At 41.3% G+C, this 21,261-nt stretch overlaps 1 protein-coding gene across 4 annotated transcripts in view; it reads right to left on the reverse strand.

The window, feature by feature from the left end:
• FGGY (FGGY carbohydrate kinase domain containing) overlaps positions 1–21,261 on the reverse strand; it is a 233,195-nt gene that overhangs the window by 103,779 nt on the left and 108,155 nt on the right. For all 4 annotated transcript variants that reach the window (XM_075131802.1, XM_075131803.1, XM_048859626.2 and 1 more), the window contains exon 8: positions 13,158–13,261. In XM_075131802.1, the coding sequence (XP_074987903.1) occupies positions 13,158–13,261 (104 nt within the window). The remainder of the gene's footprint in view (positions 1–13,157; positions 13,262–21,261) is intronic.

Consider the following 21,261-nt stretch of genomic DNA (forward strand, 5'->3'; position numbering starts at 1 on the left):
AATTCAAATCTGAAAATCAGGTAGGGAATCTGAGTATCAGAAAAAAAGAATGAAACTTACTATAATACTGACTTAAATTCAAATGCAGAACAACGGCAGTGTCTCAAAAGAACATTGGGGTATGTATTTTTAACTCTAAACTTTTTACCTCAGATTGTAACTCCTAGAACCATACACAGGTTATGTCTACATTGAAAAAAATAGGTATGTTCTTCATTCAGGTTAAAATAGCCATAACAACATGGTACCACGGCTTTTAAGTTGTTTGCAGCTCAAGTTAAAAGCTATACGGCATCCTGAGGTTGTATTTGAGCTGCTAACCCAAATTAAAAGCCATGATACTGTATCTTAACTGCTATTTTAAACAGAATTAACTAATGTAGTTTAGCTAAAGTGAGTTAAGATCACACTTTTTGTGTGCGCAATGTAGACACAACCAAAGAGCAGACTAACAGCAGCACCATACCCCTTCTAGACCTCATGGAAGCCTTTCTGTTGGTCTAGGGATAAGGGAGGAGTAGAGGCTGAATGGCTGGGCTTCAGTGTGTGCGTCTTGTATACATTGGGAAATCTGTGTGGCTGGAGTGAGGAACAAAGAAGTAAGCAGAACCCTAAGTTATCTCATCGTTTCCACAGACCCCTCTCCATCTAGGGTTCTGGTGCAGCCCCAAATGGGAACAGTCCTGGTCAGCATGGCTGCAATGGAGATGTATTGCCTAAAAGCTGGGGTGCGATGCCATGGGCCAGAGCCAACACAGAGCCTCCATAGGTTCGTCTACCCAGCAAGTGGCAGCCTGCAGCTGCAAGAGTCAGAGCCCAGGTTGGCAGACTTGGGCTCACACTACAGCTGCGTAGACATTATGGCTCAGGCTGGAGCTCGGCCTTTGAAGCCTAGGGGGCAGGATGGGCTTCAGAGCCCAAGCTCCAGCCTGAGCTGCAATGTCTATATCATTATTTCTAGTGCCACAGAGCAAGCCCTGTAAGCCCAAGTCTGTCAACGCAGGCTCTGAGCCTTGTTGGGCTATCCTGTTCCATATCCCTTCCTGAAGGTTATGCCATAGAAGCTGGCCTTCTGCTACCAAATGTCTTTATAGTTCCTCTAGTTAGGGCCAACGCCTGAGGTCCTTACTCAGACAAATCGTCAGATCAGATAGACGCTCAAAGAGTGTTGAAACTCCTGCATGAACTGGAGTTTAGCTGCTGGATAAAGTGCCCTGAACATTTAGCTCCCAGAAGGAAAAAGAAATGCAAAAAGTTACAACAGTAAAATAAACACTTCCCTTGTTTCAACACTGTGACTCATGTGATTCTTTATAATGGCCTAATCCTGTGAGGGGCTGAGCACCCATAACTCTAACTGAAATCAATGGGAAACATATGAAGAAAATCTCTCAAAATTGGGGCTGGTTTATTTTCTTCAGCCTCCATGAACGTCCCAGTACAGTGGAGTACAGTTCAAAAGATTTCTTTTCCCTTTTTACTAGTAGGAAAGGCGTCAGTGGTTTGAGCTGGAACTCCCTCTATCTGTAATGGGGAATGTCACTAGTACCAGCAATATCTCACCTACTGGTAACAGGAAACTTCAACTGCACTCCCTAGGTGTTACTGGAAGTGGATTTACAGTACATACGATGTGCCATCTCCCACTGTTTTAAACATGCTGTTATTTGAAAAATTAAATGGGCAAAATACCGAGTGCTTTATTCAGTGTTTACTTGCTCCTTACTTACTGATACAAACTCCTAGTGACTGCATAAACACAGAGAGGACCTCAGGATTATAACCCACAGTTATAAACAATGAGCTCAGAGTAAACTCTGATTCTCAGGCACATGGAGAGAAGGGCAGCAGCTAATGCGTCACTGTACTTTGCTCACACAACTATTGTACATTCTCCCTAATTAATTCTGTCCCAACTTGTGCTTCCCCCACCCCCGACTCTTAGTTGTAGAGGGAAGAAGAAACTCAGATAAACAACTGTTGCTTCATCAAGGGCTGCGTGAGACAGGATGGAGAACAAAAGTCCTTTGTGGTAAACCTGCTGCCCATGTGTCAATGGAGTTTTCCTGAATTTAGTGGTTTGCTGCTGTTTATAGAAATTAAAAATGTATCATTTGTATAGTACTGTGGCCCAGACAGTCCTTAATATTTTGCACTTACTGCATATAGTACCTTGCATTCCAGGATCTCAAACCACTTCGCAGACAATTAATTCAACTTCCCAGCATTCCTGAGACACGAGTATTGCCGGGGGGCTGGAACAATTTGTGTAGTGGGGGTGCTGAGAGCCACTGAACCAAACTGTAAACCCTGGATATGATGGAAACCACTTCAAGCCAGGGGGTGCAGCAGCACCCCCAGCATCTCTAGTTCCAGCACCTATGAGTAACGCTATACCTATTAGTGCTCAAATTGGAAATTATTTACTTGTATTACTGTAGTAAAGGCTGTCTTGAAATCCTCTTCAAATGCCTTCTCTTCACAACTCCAGAACCCTAACTGACTCCTCCCAAGCCTCTTATCTCCCCCTTTTCTGTTAGGAAAACAGGATTAGAGGGGCATTGATGCATTAAAGAAGATGCACTAATCTTACTGCTATGTATTCTCCTGCTTTTTGCTTTTTTCCATTTCTTTATTGTCATCACTCTTTCACCCCATATCTTACACTTTGATTCTTTATTTATCTCCATACCATTTTCAGTTATTCATCTACTCTTGTTCTCTTTCTGTCTTATTCCATTCCCCCCCACCCTCTCTGCCGTATCTCTTTCCATTCTCCTCTCCCCCTATCAATGTGCCTCCCCTCAGTGTTGTGGCTGTCCTCTTCTTAATCTCCTTGGTCCTCGTCTTCACCAGGATGCTATGATTGCATACCCTGAGGGTGCAATCTGAGCTTTTGTTTCCATTTTCCAAGTGGGCAAATGGAGGTGCAGAAGAAGGATAAGTGATTTGACAAGATCATAGAGCAAGTTGGTGACATGGCCATAAACAAAACCCAGGAGTTCTGTCTGAAAGTTCTATATTGTAGCCACTATATCATGCCACTTAGTTGAAAACATTGCAATTTTAAAGAGTTTAAATCCCACCAAACATTGTTATTTAATTGAAAATTAAAAAAAAATAATTTAAAAAGAATCCATTAGACTGTCTTGAGTCAAGAAGCCACCTTAGCAAAGTATGTTTCAGCTGCACACTAGCCACTCCATTACAGTTTAATTCAGGGTCAAAGGAGTTAATATTAGGGTCAGCATAACCTCTTCTCTTCTCTCCACCAGGAAGCCTAGCACATGGAAAAAAGTGAACTGTTTAATAATCTCCTGCCCAGTCACATGAACAGAGAAGGCCAGCAATGTGAAAGGACAGTCAAACACACACAAATCTGCTTGTGATCTGAAGGAAATCCTGTACCTAGTTTTATTAGGGGCAGATCATTCTGTTAAGAAGCTGGGATTTTATCTACACCCTGGGTCTCAGGCTAATAGATTTTTCTAAAATCAGGAGAAGAATAACAAAACTGGATACTTTGAGTTTAGATGAAATTTTGTAGCTGTCAAATCTGATATATTTTTGAACTATTAAAAAGGAAACAAAGGAAAATCACCTTAAAACATTGAAAAGGAAGCTAAAATTCTGGCTTGTATCTACTAAAGAAAGGAATTTCATAGTGAATGGTTAGATCTTCAGTACATCAAGTTACAATGGGATACATTAATTATGTGCTTTGGTGAACCTAGACAGGAGAAGTTTGATGTTTAAAGTGTGAATGTTCATTCTTTCGTTTTGGATTTAGGCCAGACCTAATGTTATTTTTATGTAATTTCTATATGGGATAATACAGTGATGCTGCAAGAAAATGCCAACAGAAACAGATTCTCAAAGCTCAAACACCCTTACAACACAGCCCAGCACATAGCAGCAATCTGATTTACATTCTCCTCTCATCTCCTCCCTTCTCAAACACCTCCCCTCCACCGTTTGCTCCAAACCTAAGGAAATCATAGTTACAAAATGATGTCTCAAGGGGCTATCCTCTAGTCTCTCAGTGGTCTCACCTTGGGAGGATAAGAAGTGGAGTCTCTTTGTAAAGCAAGAGATGGGATATGGAGTGAGGGAGGAGTCTTGCAGGGGAAAACCCTAAGTACAGCTAGCTGGGTAGGAAGCTCAGCCTAAAGCATATGTTTGTAGCCCTGAAGTTAAAAAAGAAAGAAAACGCTCAGGAAAGAAATGAGTTTTGGACACAGAGTCAGAACTTGTCTGTATTTCATTGTGTGAGAAATTTAACACATGTGGTGTTCAATACAATTTGCCCTTAATGTGTGTAACCCTTCTGCCCGTCAGAGTTGGCAGCAACAAGGGCCGGGTTCAATATCTAGGGGTTCCATTCCAATAACACAATGCAAACCGGCTCGAGCCCCCACCCAGTGACCTGGGACAAATATATACCACCCCCGCTGGGCGCCTCCAAGAGGCAATACTTCCCCTCTCGCAAGCACATAGTCTGAGTGTAGCAAAAGCCTTTTAATAACAGAGAGAAACAATGTGGCATTATGTTGGGGAAACACCACCAACAGGATTCATAACACAACCCATGAGCAAAAAAAAAACCCACCCCAGGCAAATTGGGGCATGCCCTTTTCCCTTTGGTTCTTCAGTCCAGCAACCCCAAATCACCCAAAGTCCCAAAAGTCCAATGCCCCAAAAGTCTCTGTCCCTGGTCAGGGCAGCCCCAGAGTTCGAAAGTTTATCTGCAAAGCTTTACCTCCCAACCTGGGTGGAAATGGGACGGGGGTAAGAGGCACCTTACATGATCTGAAGCTGACCGCCCCATAGCGGCGCTCCGCTCCGCCAGCCGCCCCACAAACTCCTTCGCTCAGCTGCGCTCCGCTCCGCCAGCCGCCCCACGAACTCCTTCGCTCAGCTCCACGGCCCACAAGCAGCTCCTGCCATCCACACACTGCTCCGCATCGAACTGCTCCACAATATATCTTCAGGCGCCCCCACTACTTAACACAACACTCAGTGATTTCAGCTCTTAGGTGAATTCAGCTTGTAGTAGGGGAGCCCCAGTGCTGGTGCACTGTCAGCCCAAAGTGAGCTCAGCAGCCTATAACTAGACTTCTAATGAAATCAAAATTAGCTCTGATATTCCACAGTGGAGAGAGGAGGAAGTACAATTAGCATGTAAGGCCCTCACCAAGGGGCCTATGCCACCAAGTATTAATACTTGTCCCCAGCCTCTCTCCATTCACACAGTTTTGGAACCCATGACCCTTGCCTAGCGAGTGCTACTTAGTTGATGGTGAATCCCTCCATCATAACAAAAGGCCACGTACAGTTCCAAGCACAGTTCCCATAATCAGGGTAATAACAATTTATTCTTCCTGCCCCAATAACAGAGACACTGGGGATCCCACAGCAGCCAAAGTGACCATTTGGGCAGCTATGGTCTCATTCTAGGCGTGGTGGGTGTGCCTATGCAAATGAGATCGGCCCCTGAAGTTCTTTTCCACAACTTGCCACACCTCACCACCAGATGTCAGGGTGGAGCTCATCCTGACACTGCTTACATGTGGACAAGGATTGTCATGTTTAAACACATGCTTGCTGGTCACAGTTAACGGTGGGGCGTGGGGCGGAAGGCACATTTGTCATTTACATTTTATATAACCCTGGAGGGAATGGTAGGTAGAATTTGTAAATCTAAAGAGACAAACATTTAAAAAGTCACTAAATTCTTCTCTGCCTCAGTTTCCCACCTACAAAATTGGAATAAATCTCACCTCTCTTACATAGAAGAGCTATGAGGCTTAATTCATTCATCACTATAAAGTACCTTGAGATACCTCAGATAGATGGTATTACAAAAGTACATAGTATTATATATCAAACATCCCAATATACAGCTTTATGTCACACAAGGGTAGCTTTCAGTCAATCAGAGAATGAAAACTACTGCGTTGATGGAATCTTCAAAGCAAAGCATTTTCACTGATATCAATGACACAGCTGCAGATTATTAGTCTTAGTCCAGTTTTAGAGAGGATTATTTTCCAAAGCAAAGCATTTTCTCTGTCCATAGCTGTACCATGACACTCGCTTTGAATTCTAATGGCCCGTTCACAAAAGGGAAACGGAGTTGACAGCAGAGTTTTCTGGAAATGTTATTAGGCATTATCTGCTTATATACAATACAGTTATTATACTGCTTTCAATTGTATTCTCATGCATAGGTGGAGTTCTGGCCAAGCGTTGGGGAGTAAAACCTGGATTTCAGTGACAAATGAGCTAAATAGGACCTTTCCATTCTCTCAATCAAAGATGTACCTGAGTTGAATTATGCCTGGCCATGAGCAAAGGAACCTTGCTCCTAACAAAAACTTTAACAACTAATTTACGCAGAGAGCATTCCTTTCATCTCTGCCAGGCTGTAGGAAAGGCTGGGAGGCAAGTTGAAGTAAACATTACACAGGCTCGGCACTGCTGGCTCTAAAGTAAACTCTTCGACTTCCTATTTACATTTCAGGATCTTAAGCTTTGCGGTTTTCTAGCTCTGCAAGTAAGTGCTTGGGGTTTGGGAGGCAGCCTGCATATGATCTCCAAACATCACCCATATCTTACTAGCCTTTATTAATAAAATAAAGTGAGGTAAAAAAACACAACCATCTTTTTATACAACCTTCTAGTGAAAATATTTCACTTCTCATAAAAAATATCAGACAAATTAATGCCAACAATGGGGAAGTGGAGAGGGATCCTCTTGCCAAGAGAGAGGGGGAAAAAGTTTCATGAAAGAAAATAAATAAGAGAAATATTTGAGGAGTTGTGCTCGCTCTCTCTTTCTCTCTTTTTAAAGTATGTAGAAATGTAACCCCTGTAAGACCACGTGCTGACAGGAATAGTACCATGGCATCCAAATACGCTGTGACCTTTTCCAGCTGCAGCGCCTGAGTCATGGGTACAGAAAGGATGGGCAACCTCTAACAGGGTGGTAAAATAAATATGGTTTTCATTTCACACAGCCCTCCCTGAATGTAAAATGTCTTCATTAGCTGGGAAGTCGGCATTGTGACGGCTGCCCAGTGCAATATATAAAGCAGCAGAACTGAACTGAACGAGGACAGATTAAGGGAGAAGTTCCTGTCCTACTGATTTATTTCCCTCACTCAAAAGACACTAGCTTTATGATTCATATTCAGAGGAGAGGCCTTTTAGCAGAGAAGAATATTAAAAAGCAGGGAGGGCGGAGGTTTATTGGGTGGATGCTCTCAGTTTCACAGCTCCTTTCAAAACTTTTCCAAGCTGCTTCAGTTTCAATAGTTTTGCTTTTGTTTTTAATTTTCACTGCATTCTCCCGTCCCCTCCTCTCTCCATCTCAGCACCTCTCCTCTGGTTAGAAGGACAAATTGTTGCCTTCGCTAAATGCTGGACCCCAGCCAGCTGGCACCCAGATTCACTGCCCAAAGCTTCAGGCCCTGCTGTCCCCTCAGAGACTGCACATTTCATCGCAGTGATATGCATGCAGCAGAGACTGAAGAGTGAAAGGTTGAAATCTGGCGCGCAGTCCACAGATCCACTTGCCAGAAAGGAATTGCCTAGTGCCACCCGGCTAGATTAATTAGAGCTGGCAAGTTGAGCGCAATGCTTTTTGATTCCTGCAAGTTTTCCTCTTGGAGACAGTTTCAAGCAGCTGAGGAGTCCCTCTGTAGTAACTATTCAAATGTCTGCTGCTTTAACAACGTGGCATGTTCTGAAGAGGAGGCTTTCGTATGAGAGCCAAAATATACTGAATCCACTTGCTGGTCTGGCTCCCACCGAGATTACAGAGATCAGGCTACAAGAACACTTTGAGCCAGCGTGTCTCTGCAGTCTCCACCCCAGGATGTACTGCAAAGGACACGTACTGTGCATGCTCTGGGGCTGGAAATGTGCTTTAGACTCTATTTGTGTGAACAAAGCTGGCAGCTTGAGTGGATATTGTGGAGCAAAGAAGCTCTATTGTGTTTCACAGTCGTCATGAGTATCAGATGAACAAATTTAGAATAAGCTAATCAGACTGAAGTTCCTTTAACAGAAGACAAAGAATAGCCCTGCTTGGTAAAAATAAGCATAGGAAATTACTTTAAAATAGTCCATAGTAAATGATGGGACAGCTTTGGATATCTCCCACTTTATTATGTACATAGCTGCTCAGTAACATCTCAAGAGAAATTGACTCTCAGATCCCTGATGGAAGATGGTCTCATAAGATAGAAAAGAGAATCCCCTAAGGGATAAATTATTGCAGATTATTCAGGACTAAAGTTGCCATATTATTGAAGTCAGGTGTACACTGCACACACATACTACCCCTGCAAAATTGGTTCTTTCGGGTGTGCACAAGTCAGGTGACTCAGTACCTAACTACCCCCATGTGTGCGCACCATTTACTCACATTTACTTGTCCAAGCTGGTGGAGTCAAAACTGACATAGGAGTAACAGAGGGGCAAAAAGAGAGAAAAATCAATCTGATCCAGAAAGGAAACTTCTTGACTGCCACAAATCAGAAGCATTGTCTCCAGAGAAGCCAACACAAGTTGGACAGGAAGTTACAAAAACATCATGGGGGTCAAGTCACCTAAGGTAGGGAAATTAAAGAAAACCTGAATAGGAAAGGACACCATACCTTGTGTATTTGGGATTCAACCTGCCAGAAAATTCAGATCTCCCCTAACCCATATTAAGAAGAATTAGAGGCCAGAAAATGCCTCCCACTAAAAATGTCTCTGGAAACTCTCTTTGGCTGTGAATCCACAAAGATGTGCATAGTGGAATGGCTGTTTTGGTAAGTAGGGAAGGCAGAACACTGCTCTCTGGCCAAACTTAGCACGAAACAAAAGGCACAAATCGCCTATACATATTTTATGAGCAGGGCTGTTTTATGTAAATATCTCAAGACCTTCATTTAGTATGAATACATGGCGTATATTCTGTATTCATGGGACTTCTGGCCACATGCGAACACTGTTAAAAATGACAGTGAATAGTTTTGAAGATTTCAAGTTTGTAGCATTTTTTCTCTGAACAGCTTTTGAATACATTTGTCTGACTGTACACAGCACAACCAGTTCTATGTCAGTAATGAGATACTTTCCCCTGTAAATTATATTGAAAATAGGTGCCATTATTATTTATATAGCAGTGGTGACAGATGCCCCAGCCAGGACTGGGGGCCCATTGTGTTAGCACTGGAGAAACAGACATGAAGGTGTGTGCCTCTCTATCCCAAACAGCTTACCATCTAAGAAACATATTACTTCAAGGAGCAGGTTGTTTACTTATTTATGTTTTATTTAAATGAATTTGGGGCTCATGAAAAATGATAGCTGGACAGCTCTAGAGACTGCATGACTCTCATCCACTGGACAGAGGCAGCAGCGGTTCAAGCCTCCTCTCACAGCCCTGCTGTGAAGAACATGGGAAATATATTTATTTATTTTTATGACTATGTGTACCTCTGTTTATTTGTCTACCATTGCACTGATGGCCACCAAGGATCAAAGAGTTAATTCGGTCCTCGTTTTACATGTCTACAGGAAGGCAGCCAATGGCTTTAGATAACCCCAGTAACCAGTACTTAGGGGGACAATACAGGTGTCAATCCCTACCAAGGCTACCCCTGACAATGTTGGGCCTTCAGGGGGAATGACTGCAACAAAGGACTTTTGGAACTGTTCAAAAGCTGAGCCCCAGATGACAAAGGGGAAGAGGCAGTGTCTGGAGGGAAGCCAACAATACTCCATTCCCACGTATGTGTAGTCTGTTGTTGTTTTAAACCTTTTCTTTCTGATTGCTATGTTCCTACATATAAATAAATAGTACTTTGATTTGAAGAAGCTGTCCTGAGACGTTGCAGTTGCTGAAGGGAAGTCTCTTGTGGGTGTCAAAACCTGTCAGGCCTGCTAAGAAAACATGATTGGAGAACAGGGGAGCTGTAGCCTGGGGACCTGGTCTGAAAGTGGGTGAATTGTGGGAATCCACCCTGAGAGAAGTGCAGGGACTCTGTCACTTGAAAGGGGTGCGGAGCCAATCAGGAGCCATGAGGCTGTTGCCTATCAGACCTTTTGGGGCAGGACTTTCTGTGGTCTATGTCCACAGCGGGTCATGGGCAGTGAGGTGCACGGTGGTTATAGCTGCCGCTGGGTGGCAACATGGAAGTGTCTCTACCTAGCAATTCGGAGTTGAACCCCTTACTGGTAGCCACAGAGACAGATGAAAAGTACAGCTAATCCTGTAACCGTGACACCTGGCAATGAGTGGCAACCCTGACACGAAGAAACCACCTTTGAAGATAAAAGGATAACTCATTTGCCATACCAACTGAGAATGGGCTTCTGCTTAGATTTACTTTCAGAGTAGGCAGCTGAGGGTTGTGTGATGTGAATAATTGTCCAGACTGGCCAAATACTTCTTTTACAAAGGCCACGGACCAGACTTTAAATGATAGTGACTTTTGGTGACTACTAACCTAGAACTGGATTTGAACCAATCCACTAATTAGTTATGAAACTCTTTGGCCCATTGCTTGACCCATCCAAGTCTCTCAGTGGAAACAGTCTTATGAAGTGGCCTGGAAGTTTGAATGCCCAAGAAAGGCAGTAGTTAATTCCAAAACTATAACCTCATTTGAAGAAAAAAAAAAGGGGGGGGGGTATTTTACCACAAATGAAACTATTATATCCATCAGAAAAATTATGTTCAACATTTGTAACTTTTAAAATATCAAAGGGATGATTAGCAAAGTCTTTTGTTCAAATTCTTTTGATTCCTTGAGGTAATGAAAACAGGGTCATGGAGCTTCTCGGTAAGTTTAAAGTAAATGCCCTTCGCAAGCAATATCTAATTCTCTGATTCATGGAACATTCAGCCTAGGTAATGGCAATACTATATCCATACACATATACCACCAAAAGCACTCATACCAGTGCCAAAAGAAAAAATAATAATCCAGCAGATGATTTTGAACAGTTTCCTGTAAGAGCCCTGAAAGGAATCCACTGCCCAACTGCCACACTTTAACCCTGCTTTCTGTTTTCTGAATTCTTCCTGACCGTTGGCTCTTTCGTTCGCCAGAACCACAACAAAGGACGGTGTTGAGTTTCCACACAGACCATTTTCTCTCTCTCTCTTCTCTGATCATCTCACAAAGGTATTATTGTTGCTGGCTTACTTGGGCTCCATGCACCTGAGGCAGATCAAAGCCACTCTATAATGCCAGCCTGACCACTGCATTAAATTAAACCTGATGATTAATCTCTATTGCCCTGCGGGTCCCTCGGTACAAAGAGAGAGAGAGAGAAAAAAAACATATTTCTAACAAAACATGAGTATAATAAACTTCCATATTATTGCCCTAATTAAAAAAAGGTACAGCTAATTTCAACCAACTGCAGCTGAATATACGTTTCATTAAAAATACACAGAATTGCCCCATGTGCTCTATATTCACTTGGTACCGTATAAGCAGATAGAGATAAAGGACACTTAAACCAAAGGCCTTCCATAGATTTGATCCAGAACAGCTTAGAATTTGCTTGTTGTCTGTTGATTGGAAATTGTGGTGCCTTTAACGTTGAAAAAAACAAAACACAAAAAACAAGCAAACAAAAAAACCCCACATCAAAACCCTAAAACCAAAACAAACACCTGGGAGAAGGGGGGAAATAAATACTCAGTAAATGCTGAGTTCTTACATTTAAATGAAAACCAGCTTAAGTTTCTCCAAGAACCACAGAAAATGCCTATCCCCACGTTGGGTCTCAAGCCACTATCAATATCAATTGGGGCTTGTCTATACTAGAAAATTCTGCCCTTTAACTATACTGCTATGGTTAAAATGGCAAACTCGCTCCCCTGATTCCACCCCCAGTGTGGATGCAGTTATACCAGTATACAAGTTTGCGAAGCAAAATAAGCTTTATTTTGGCACCTGCATATCAGTATAACTGCATCTCCCAAGGCTTATACCTATATAACTATATCAGTAAAAAAAAAAACCCCACACCCTTAACCAACACAGTCATCCCAGTATAGCTTTCTAGGTGTAGACCAGGGTTAAGGATGGTGGGATTTTAGCCCTAAAATCCTGATTTAACACGGAATTTAAACGTGCTTAAGTACATAATTAAATCCCATTGACTTCAAGTATTTGCTAAATGCCTTGGCTTAATAGGGACAAGATTACTGGCATGCTTAAAATTAAGCACATACTTAAGTCCTTTGCTGAACTGGGGCATAACTAACAAGGTCACTGACTTATTAACATACTGCTATCGTGCCCTATTCCATGAATACACAGCATAAGGACAAGATATAGGCACCTCTATTAAGTGTAGTAAAGACATTATTTAACAGTAGCTCCCTCTTTTCACAATATAAAATGCCTTTCCTTGACAGCAAAACCTCTACCCACCCCCACCCCAAGTTATAATCAGTCTAAATTTAAGATCATAATGAGTTTTAAATAAAAAATATGGCAGAAAAAGGTACTTATCTAAATGGAATAGCTTTCAGACTCATACATTTTAATTAGGTATAAATTTCCAAAGCAGACACTAAATTTTAATTGTAACCTAAGGAAAAGCTTTTTCGTTAATTCGCTGGGAAAAATTAACAAAGCAAAAATTGCTTATCGGGGTTTTTTGGAAGTCATCATACATATCATAATTCTATGTAGATCACTGCAGCTCTCAGAAGGAGATGGATTTATATTGATTGAGTGAGGAGGTGGGGGAGAAGGGCTGCTAGAGAACACACACTACTTCTCTGAAGACGCTACTTCGGAACACATTAGTGACACGCTTGTCATGGATAACTCAAATTCAGAGTCTTCAGCTCCGATTTCACGCTGCTCTCTTTAAGCTTCTGCAGCATTGTGTTAGACTTTGCTTTTGCACTTCATGTCAGGGTTTTTTCCCCAGGATTGATTTCCACTACTATGAAAGCTCCTGGTTGCTAGCAAATGCATAATATGTAATTAAAATCTGAAAGTAAAGATAAAAACCACACCAGCATAACAAAAAAGGGGTATGTGTGTGTGACGGGAAAATAAAGTGTAATTTCTTTTCAGAGACATTAGCTACTATACAAAGCTATAACGGTGACTGTGTAGACAACCTACCCCCATGTGACAGGAAGATGTTCCACAGATCACAGCAAGCCGGGATGTAACTGGCTGATTTTCACAGGGCAGGTTATGTCCTTTCACATCTGCTCCAATCACTCCTATAAAAAAAAATCTTATCTTAAAAAACAACCCAACCTTCCATAAAATAGAGTTTTTTAGTATTTGAATGTTTGCATAGGATCCCACACTGCATATAGGTCAGACCAGTTTCACAATTAGAAAGGGCTATTCCTGTCTGGTGACTGTGGATACTGTTTTATTGACAAGATAAGGATGTTCCAAATGCATGGGGCATTACACAGATCAATTACTCTCCTCTATACCCATTATTATTATTTTATTTATATTCCAGCAGAGCCAGGAGGCCTCAACAGTAATCATGGCCCCATTGTACCAGGCATCATATAAATGTGTAGAAAAAGACAACCCCTGTACTGAAGAGTTTACTGTTTCAATAGCCTAAATAGAGAAAAGATGAAAAAATAAAAGAAAAATATCAGCATCATCCCTGTTTTACAGATGAAGAACTGAAATGCAAAGAGACTAAGGTCATATAGGAAGTTTGTGGAAAAGCTGGGAATTTAACCCTAATCTCCTGAATCACAGGCAAGTGCCTTAATGTTTTCTTGCTTTGTCCCACAACTATGGCATCTACTGTCCGACCGCCATGCAGGGTATTTGGGTGTGTACCTCCCTATAGCACTGATCAGAGCCTAGGCACATTTGAAAATCCTACTCGGTACCAATCTGCATCTTCAGGCACCTAAATACCTTTAAAAACCTGACCCTAAATCCCTGTGTACATATAGTGTAAATGCAGAATCCCATTTGAACCAAGAAATATACACGTGGCAGATGACGCCGAGATTATGTCTGTGGTATTCTGTACACATATGGGATTCATTTATTCGTACGGATAAACAGAATCCTCAAAGTGTTGGTGCTACCTATCATGCTTTATTATTTACCGGCCCAGACAGTGACATGCCACACTACACGTTAAGGATTTTGTGTAGTTTAGTCTAACAGGTAGTTTCCTGAAGTAAGAAGTACTATAGTTAGAACTATTAGAGGGCATTCAAAAGACTATCCATCCACTACAGCATACAAATCTAGTCAGGTGTGACTTGTCAGTGCAACAGGTAGAAATTTATTTGTATGTCTCCCATCATGTTACTAAGTCTCATGGTTCAATAACTGTTAAACATTAAGAAAATGTGTATCACTTCAGCAGAAATCTTGGCCCTATTGACGTCAGAAGGAATTTTCCCATCGATTTCAGTGGGGCCAGAACATTACTGCTAGTGTTTATGCCAAATTTACCGTCAGTGAGGTCTTGAAAAGTCCTACTTGTGATTGACTGAAGTGAGATAACATTAATTATAGCATATTATAATTATAATGAATAAAAAACATTAACTATATTAACATAAACTGGAGTCTCCAAGAATTAAATATTAATCTTTAATTAAGTATTACGTCATATAATGAAATCTCCAAGAATACATCCAACCAAAATTGGCAACCCTAATTATAACACAGAATTATAATGAAGATCAAGCCATTTAATTCAGTTCTTAGGACAATTTAAGTGCTGTTATGAATAGTTTTTATGTTTATTTTAGTCAGAATCTGTAGTATACTAGGACAGCCTCATGGGAGACACAATTTCTTTTGTGAAGGTCCCCAAAGGACAGACTTAAAACTGCAAACTTTAGTACCATACAAAACAATATGACACTCAGTATCAAATGGCAGGAAACACTTAGCAGTCATAATTTCAGTTCTTTTTCCACAGTAACAAAGTATTTAAGATATTGTACAATGAGAGATCTGCAATGCTGGAGCCTGTTTTAATGGAGCAGGTAGTTTATTCCAGCTTTTTGAGGTCACAGCCTCAAGAGCCAGACCTCCCATACTCAGTTTTAACTCTAGGCACTTTAAAATTAATAGACTAGGTCGAATGAAGGGCATATATCTATTCAGCTTCCAGTTTTCAGCTTTTTAGTAACAGATTTCAGATGCACTAGCTTGGAAGCTACTCAAGACCTCTGTAGCAGTAAATATCAAATAACTCTTCATCTCCTTCCTACCCCACTCTCAGACTTCAAAGCTGTCATAGATTCCAGGGCTCCAAACATCCAAAAATATTTTATACCTAGCCAAATGCAGAAATGGATGGTGTGTCAAAATTTACTAGCTACGAAAACTAAATGTCCACCATGTCACCAGGGTTCAGTCTGCATGCTGAGAAAGGGCTGTTTTTACCATTCTATCTTTGTGGACTATTTTTGATACACTCGGTAAGAATGTATTTCAGTGGAACAATTATGACATCCAATGGAAATTAATGTACAACTGGTTAATCTAAAGCAGTGGTTCTCAAACTTTTGTACTGGTGACCCCTTTCACATAGCAAGCCTCTGAGTATGACCACTCCCCCCTTATGAATTAAAAACTCTTTAAAATATATTTAACACCATCATAAATGCTGGAGGCAAAGCAGGGTTTGGGATAGAGGCTGGCAGCTCGCGACCCCCTGAGGGGTCCCAATTCCCAGTTTGAGAACCGCTGATCTAGAGCATGCAGATGTTCTAGGGCATAGCCTCTATACACTCTGTACCTCTCAACAAGTCAGTGAATGACAAAAACAGGGGGGAAATGCCTCAAACATGTGACATCACATTTTTAATACATGGCAACTTTTCATTAACTAGAGCAGTTAACTATTCTGAGTATTTCTTGGTTTAAATTTACCATATCGCAGATGTTTTCTCTCTTTTCCCTGCATTTTCTTTCCTCTGTATATTTTTCTTCAGTATTTTTCTGCTTTTAAAATAACAGCTGCGTATTTTAATCTGACACCATCCTTTTTTCCCTCATTTTCATCAGAATTTATTTTCAGCGGAAACCTTCAATTTCCCCCTTGTTTTCTTATTTCCTCTCCTCTCCTTCCACCACCATTTTTCCTTAGGCTTTTATTTCCTGAACTTTATGATTAAAGAAGATGGAAAGAAGGGGTGGAAGGGAGGCAGGCGTTCTCACACCACCATGGAAAAAGGCGAGATCACCCTCTACTCTGGTTACCCTCTTCTCAAGTGCACTCTTATGCTCTCCCTCTCTTCCCTGTTCTCCCCTCTGCACGCTCTCTCTCTTCAATCCAAATCTTTCTTATTTCATCTTCTTCTCTACCAGCCCCCTTTTTGGCAACCCATCCCAGAGCAGATTTACAGCTCACAAGATTCTCTCCTCCTACAACCTCCTTTCAGCTCTCCTAGATTGGCACTCAATTTGTCCTAGTGTTGCAGTGACTCTCCCTGCTACTGCCATGCATCAGCCTCCCTCTACCATAGAGATACACCCCGTTTCCAAGACATCGCCTTTGTAACAGTGCTGCCTGTACAGCACCAACCAGGGAAAACATACAGAGAGATCCATGTGACTGGTTCTCCAGCATAAGCAGTCAAATGTCACCCACTAGATCTCCCTGTTCCTGCTCAATGTGCAAAGCCACAGCAGGGAATCTGTGACAGGTAGAGTTCCTTTGTGGGAATATGGAGGCATTGTGGAAAATGGTGCCTGAACCAAAAATTTTAAGATATGAAACGTTATTTCCCATCCACATTTATTCACTGATATGCCATGTGGCTGGCAGTGTCTATAACAAGAGCTGTTCATTCCTCTTTATATGAATTAGCACTATGTCATCAGGCCAGCTTTCAGTATAATTTTCCCCCACACATAATCAATATCTTGTTGATTTCAAAGGATCACTTAATACTGGAAAGGCTGGGCCTTTAGTGCCATTTTGTTAAGATTCAAACTTCAAACTATAAAGAGGTTGTGTGCAGCAAATTATTCTCTATGTTTAAATAAATGCATTAGTTTAACATATACAATATGAAGTATGAAGAGATGATGAAGAGAAGGCGAAAGTCACTGGCTAAATGTTCATGATTTAAGCCTTACAAAGGCCTTTCTTTATGTTTACAGCATAAGATCAAAGTGTATATTTTATGTCCTAAAAGAAAGGATATTTTGTTACACAAATCTATATTTTATTTAGTGAATGGTATACATTTTAATAAACCTAAGCAAATGGAATGTAAAAAAAAATGAGATTACAGGCCTGACTTTGAAAAGTGGTCTCTAATTTTGCTGGCACAATTTTGCTTATATTTAGGGTGAAATTTTTGATCCACCCTAACCTGGGCCTCGATTTTCAAAAGCACAAAATTGCAAGGGCAAGTAACCATTCTGCACACAGTTTTGTGCACCCTTAATACATCTCACTTAGCCACTAAGACACTGATTTCCACAACCTTTGGACATTTAAGTGGCTTAAACTGTAGGTGCTAACGATTGTAGGGACAGAAAAATCACCTACATTTATTGCACTGACAACTTGAGCTTGCAAAAATGCCATCCACTTTCTGAAAATCTGACTCTTATTTGTTTTGTAGCATTGTATATGAAAACTGCAAGGGTAGAAGCATGTGTGTTTCCATGAAAATTAGGTCTGTTGGTGTGTTTTGAAGTGTTGAAATTTGTGTACCAAATATTCATCTACCTCCACAAAAATAAGTTGTGGAAATATTTCTCACAGTTCAATATGCATTTGTTTATAAGATAGTTCTTAGCAATGTGATTCAATGTGAGATTATACATTATCATGTATATTCTACAACATGAGTACATTAAGTCCTTCTACTGAAAAATATGCTGATTTTCCCTGACTTGTTTTAAAACACCCACCCACCCACACAGTGAGACCAACTGGTTTCCTAGCCAGAGTACAAATGCTCTGATTAAATGATTAAATATGTTCAATACAAACTATAATAATATGTACAGTATATGGATAATCTAGGAGAAACAACAAATTGAAAATCATAAGAAATGCTAAAATAGTACCTTCTGTTTACAAAATATTAATTTGGTACTTTTTAGTTTTGACCAGTGTGTTTAATAAACTATCAGGAAATGAGAGAAGTCCACAAACTAGAGAGGCAGTGTGGTTCACTGCACGGGGCACCAGACTAGGATTAGGTTTAGGATACCTAGATTCTGTTCCTAGCTCTGCCACTGATTTGCTGTGTGATCTTGGACAAGATGCTTCACCTCTCTGTGCCTCTGTTTCCCCAACCAACACTTTGTGCGTTTGTGTGTAGTTAGAATGCAAGTTCTTTGGAAGACTTTCTCTCTATGGGTCTTCACAGCGCCTGGCATGATGGAGCCCCAATCTCCGTTAGATCTCTAGATGCTATGCTAGTACAAATAAATAACAACAAATTCTCTCCTATGGTTCAATCTACTGTAGTTCACTGATTTACAAGAATTCCCAGCATTTCTGACACCAGTGGGACAGCTAGGATCGGATCTACCTTCAGAATTTGAATGACACAAGGGTTAACAGCATGCCAAGTTTAACAAGGAAAGAAGAAAACAGCTGAAAAGATTTCTAGTGCTCCCAGCATTTGGTCTGCCATCTCCACATCTCTGCAATAAACCCACACACAGGGATATCTCCATGCTTTAATACAGAAACAGGCTGACTTTGAAAACAGAATCTTGCTGGATTAATAATAAAACACATTAAAACAAACACATTGTACGTGTGTGAGAGAGACTTTCAAACCTTGAAGTTAGCTGTGGTTGGAATCCTGAAACCGGGGTGCCTAATTAAAAAAAAACAACAATCTAAATTCATACCAAGATCTTAAGGGCCAGATTTACAAAGGTGTTTTACACACTAAAGATGCAGATAGACACCTACAGGAATATACAAAATTGCCTGTACAGATTAGGCACCTCTCTCTCATTGAAAGACAATGGGAGCTAGGCATTCTCTTAGATACTCATCCTATTATGTGCCTATCTGCATCTTTAGGTGTCTAAATACTTTTGTAAATAACAATATCTGGCTCTTACATAGCACTTCTCAGTAGTTCCCAAAGGGCTTCACAATCTTTAATGTGTTTATCCTTGCAACACCCCTGTAAATTATTAATATCCCCATTTTACAAATGGGGAACAGAGGCAGAGAGCGGTTAAATGATATGCCCATGATTGCACCGGAAGTTTATGGTGGAGCAGGGAACTCAACCTGCATTTCCCAACTCCTAAGCTAGTGCCTAACCATCCTTCTGGCCCTACGTCAAAGAGGCTTAATTTTCAGAGGTGATAATGAACACCTCTGAGAACAGGTCTCCATGAACACCTCAGACATATCCTGTGTGACCTGCAGATGCAATGATTGGCAAGAGAGTCCTCCACAAAATGATGCCTTCAAACTGATATTAATTTACAGCATGATGGTTAACAGGAAATTTAGTATTGTAGAGCTTTGGACACTATCATTCTGGGAAAGTGTCAGTCCTGTGTCCCAGCCAGGACAAGAGATCAGTTTTGACTCCCCATCACCCGAGACCGGGGAAACATACCATTATGCTTTTGAAGGGCTCAAAAAAGGAAATTCAGGTAACAGGAAATTTCCCCACCCGACTATCCAGCTCCAAGCTGATCATAACTGATTAAAATTAAAAGGATTAACCACTGGCTACCTGATTGGTCTCAAAATGTAACTCAAAACAGAGAATCATCATTGAGTGGGTGTGTTTCTAGAGGGGTCCCAAATGGATTGGTTCTTGGCCCTATGCTACTTTAACATTTTTATCGATGATGTGGAAGAAAACGTAGTCATCACTGATAGATACATTTTGCAGATGACAAAAACATTGGGGGAGTGGTAAATAATGAAAAGGACAAGTCACTGATTCAGAGTGATCTTGATCGCTTGGCCAGCTGGGCACAAGCAAATAAGATTTGTTTTAATACAGCTAAAAGTAAATGTCCACATCTAGGAACAAAGAATATAGGCCATACTTACAAGATGGGGGACTCTATCCTGGGAACCAGTGACTCTGAAAGGGATTCAGGGGTCATGGCGGATAATCAGTTGAACATGAGCTCCCAGTGTGATGCTGTGGCCAAAAGGACTAATGAGAGCCTTGGATGCATAAACAGGGGAACCTGAAGTAGGAATAGACAGGTTACTTTACCTCTCTATTTGGCACTGATGTAAGAGCTGCTGGAATACTGTGTCCAGTTCTGGTATTCGCAGTTCATGAAGGATGTTGTTAAATTGGAGAGGGTTCAGAGAACAGCCACAAGAATAATTAAGATTGGAAAACATGCTTAATAGAGATAGACTCAAGGAATTCAATCTTTTTAAAAAGCTTAACAAAGAGAAAGTTAAGGGATCACTTGATCACAGCCTATAAGGGCTTGTCTACGCAGACCAGCAATGCAGGGCTGTGATTTCTAAAGGGCACTGACATGTTGCATACTAACTGGCCTGTGTGCGAACTAAAAGTTCTCTAGTACAAATTAATGTAAAACAGTTTGAAAGAACATTTTTCCTGGGTTACAAGGATCCAAGATTAAGTACCCAGTTCGCAGGCGTGGAGCTAATCATGGGGGAGCTTACAATAGCTCCTCTCCCACACCCATCAAACTCTATTTTCATCCTGGTCCCTGCATCTACCTCCCACTGGGGCTGCACAGACTGCAGGAATTAGTCCATCCCTAGGGCTGCAGTAGCTCAAGCAGGGAAATAGAGAAAAGGATCATGACCAGGTGGCTTTGTTTTAGTAAAAACAAGAAAGGAAAACCAGTTTCTCTAGGTAGTGTCAGGAATGAGAGCCTCCAGCTGCACCTGCCCAGCCACCAGGCAGCCAATGATAGTAGCTGGGCCACAGCAGAACCACCTGATTGGATAAGACAGAGAGGAAGCTTGCTCTTAAGCCAGGCAGCTGCACAGGCTTGGTGGCTACTCAATGCACACAGCTGTGGATGCTCTGCCTCCCTGTGCTTGCCTCACTCCAAGCCCTGCTCCAGCCTTGACCCTACCCTGTATCCAGCCTCATTCCAGTTTAGATCATGCCCCACACCCTGCATTATTCTAGTCCTGTTCCAATCCTGCCCCTACTTGTAACCAGCCCTGCTCCTGCCTTTCTATTTTCCAGGTAATCTGGTTCTGACTCTTGGCTCCAATTTCTGGATCTGACTCTGTTTTGAATCTTGGCTCTGACCTCCT

Source organism: Caretta caretta, chromosome 8 (assembly GCF_965140235.1).
Source record: "Caretta caretta isolate rCarCar2 chromosome 8, rCarCar1.hap1, whole genome shotgun sequence".
Taxonomy (NCBI): Eukaryota; Metazoa; Chordata; order Testudines; family Cheloniidae; genus Caretta; species Caretta caretta.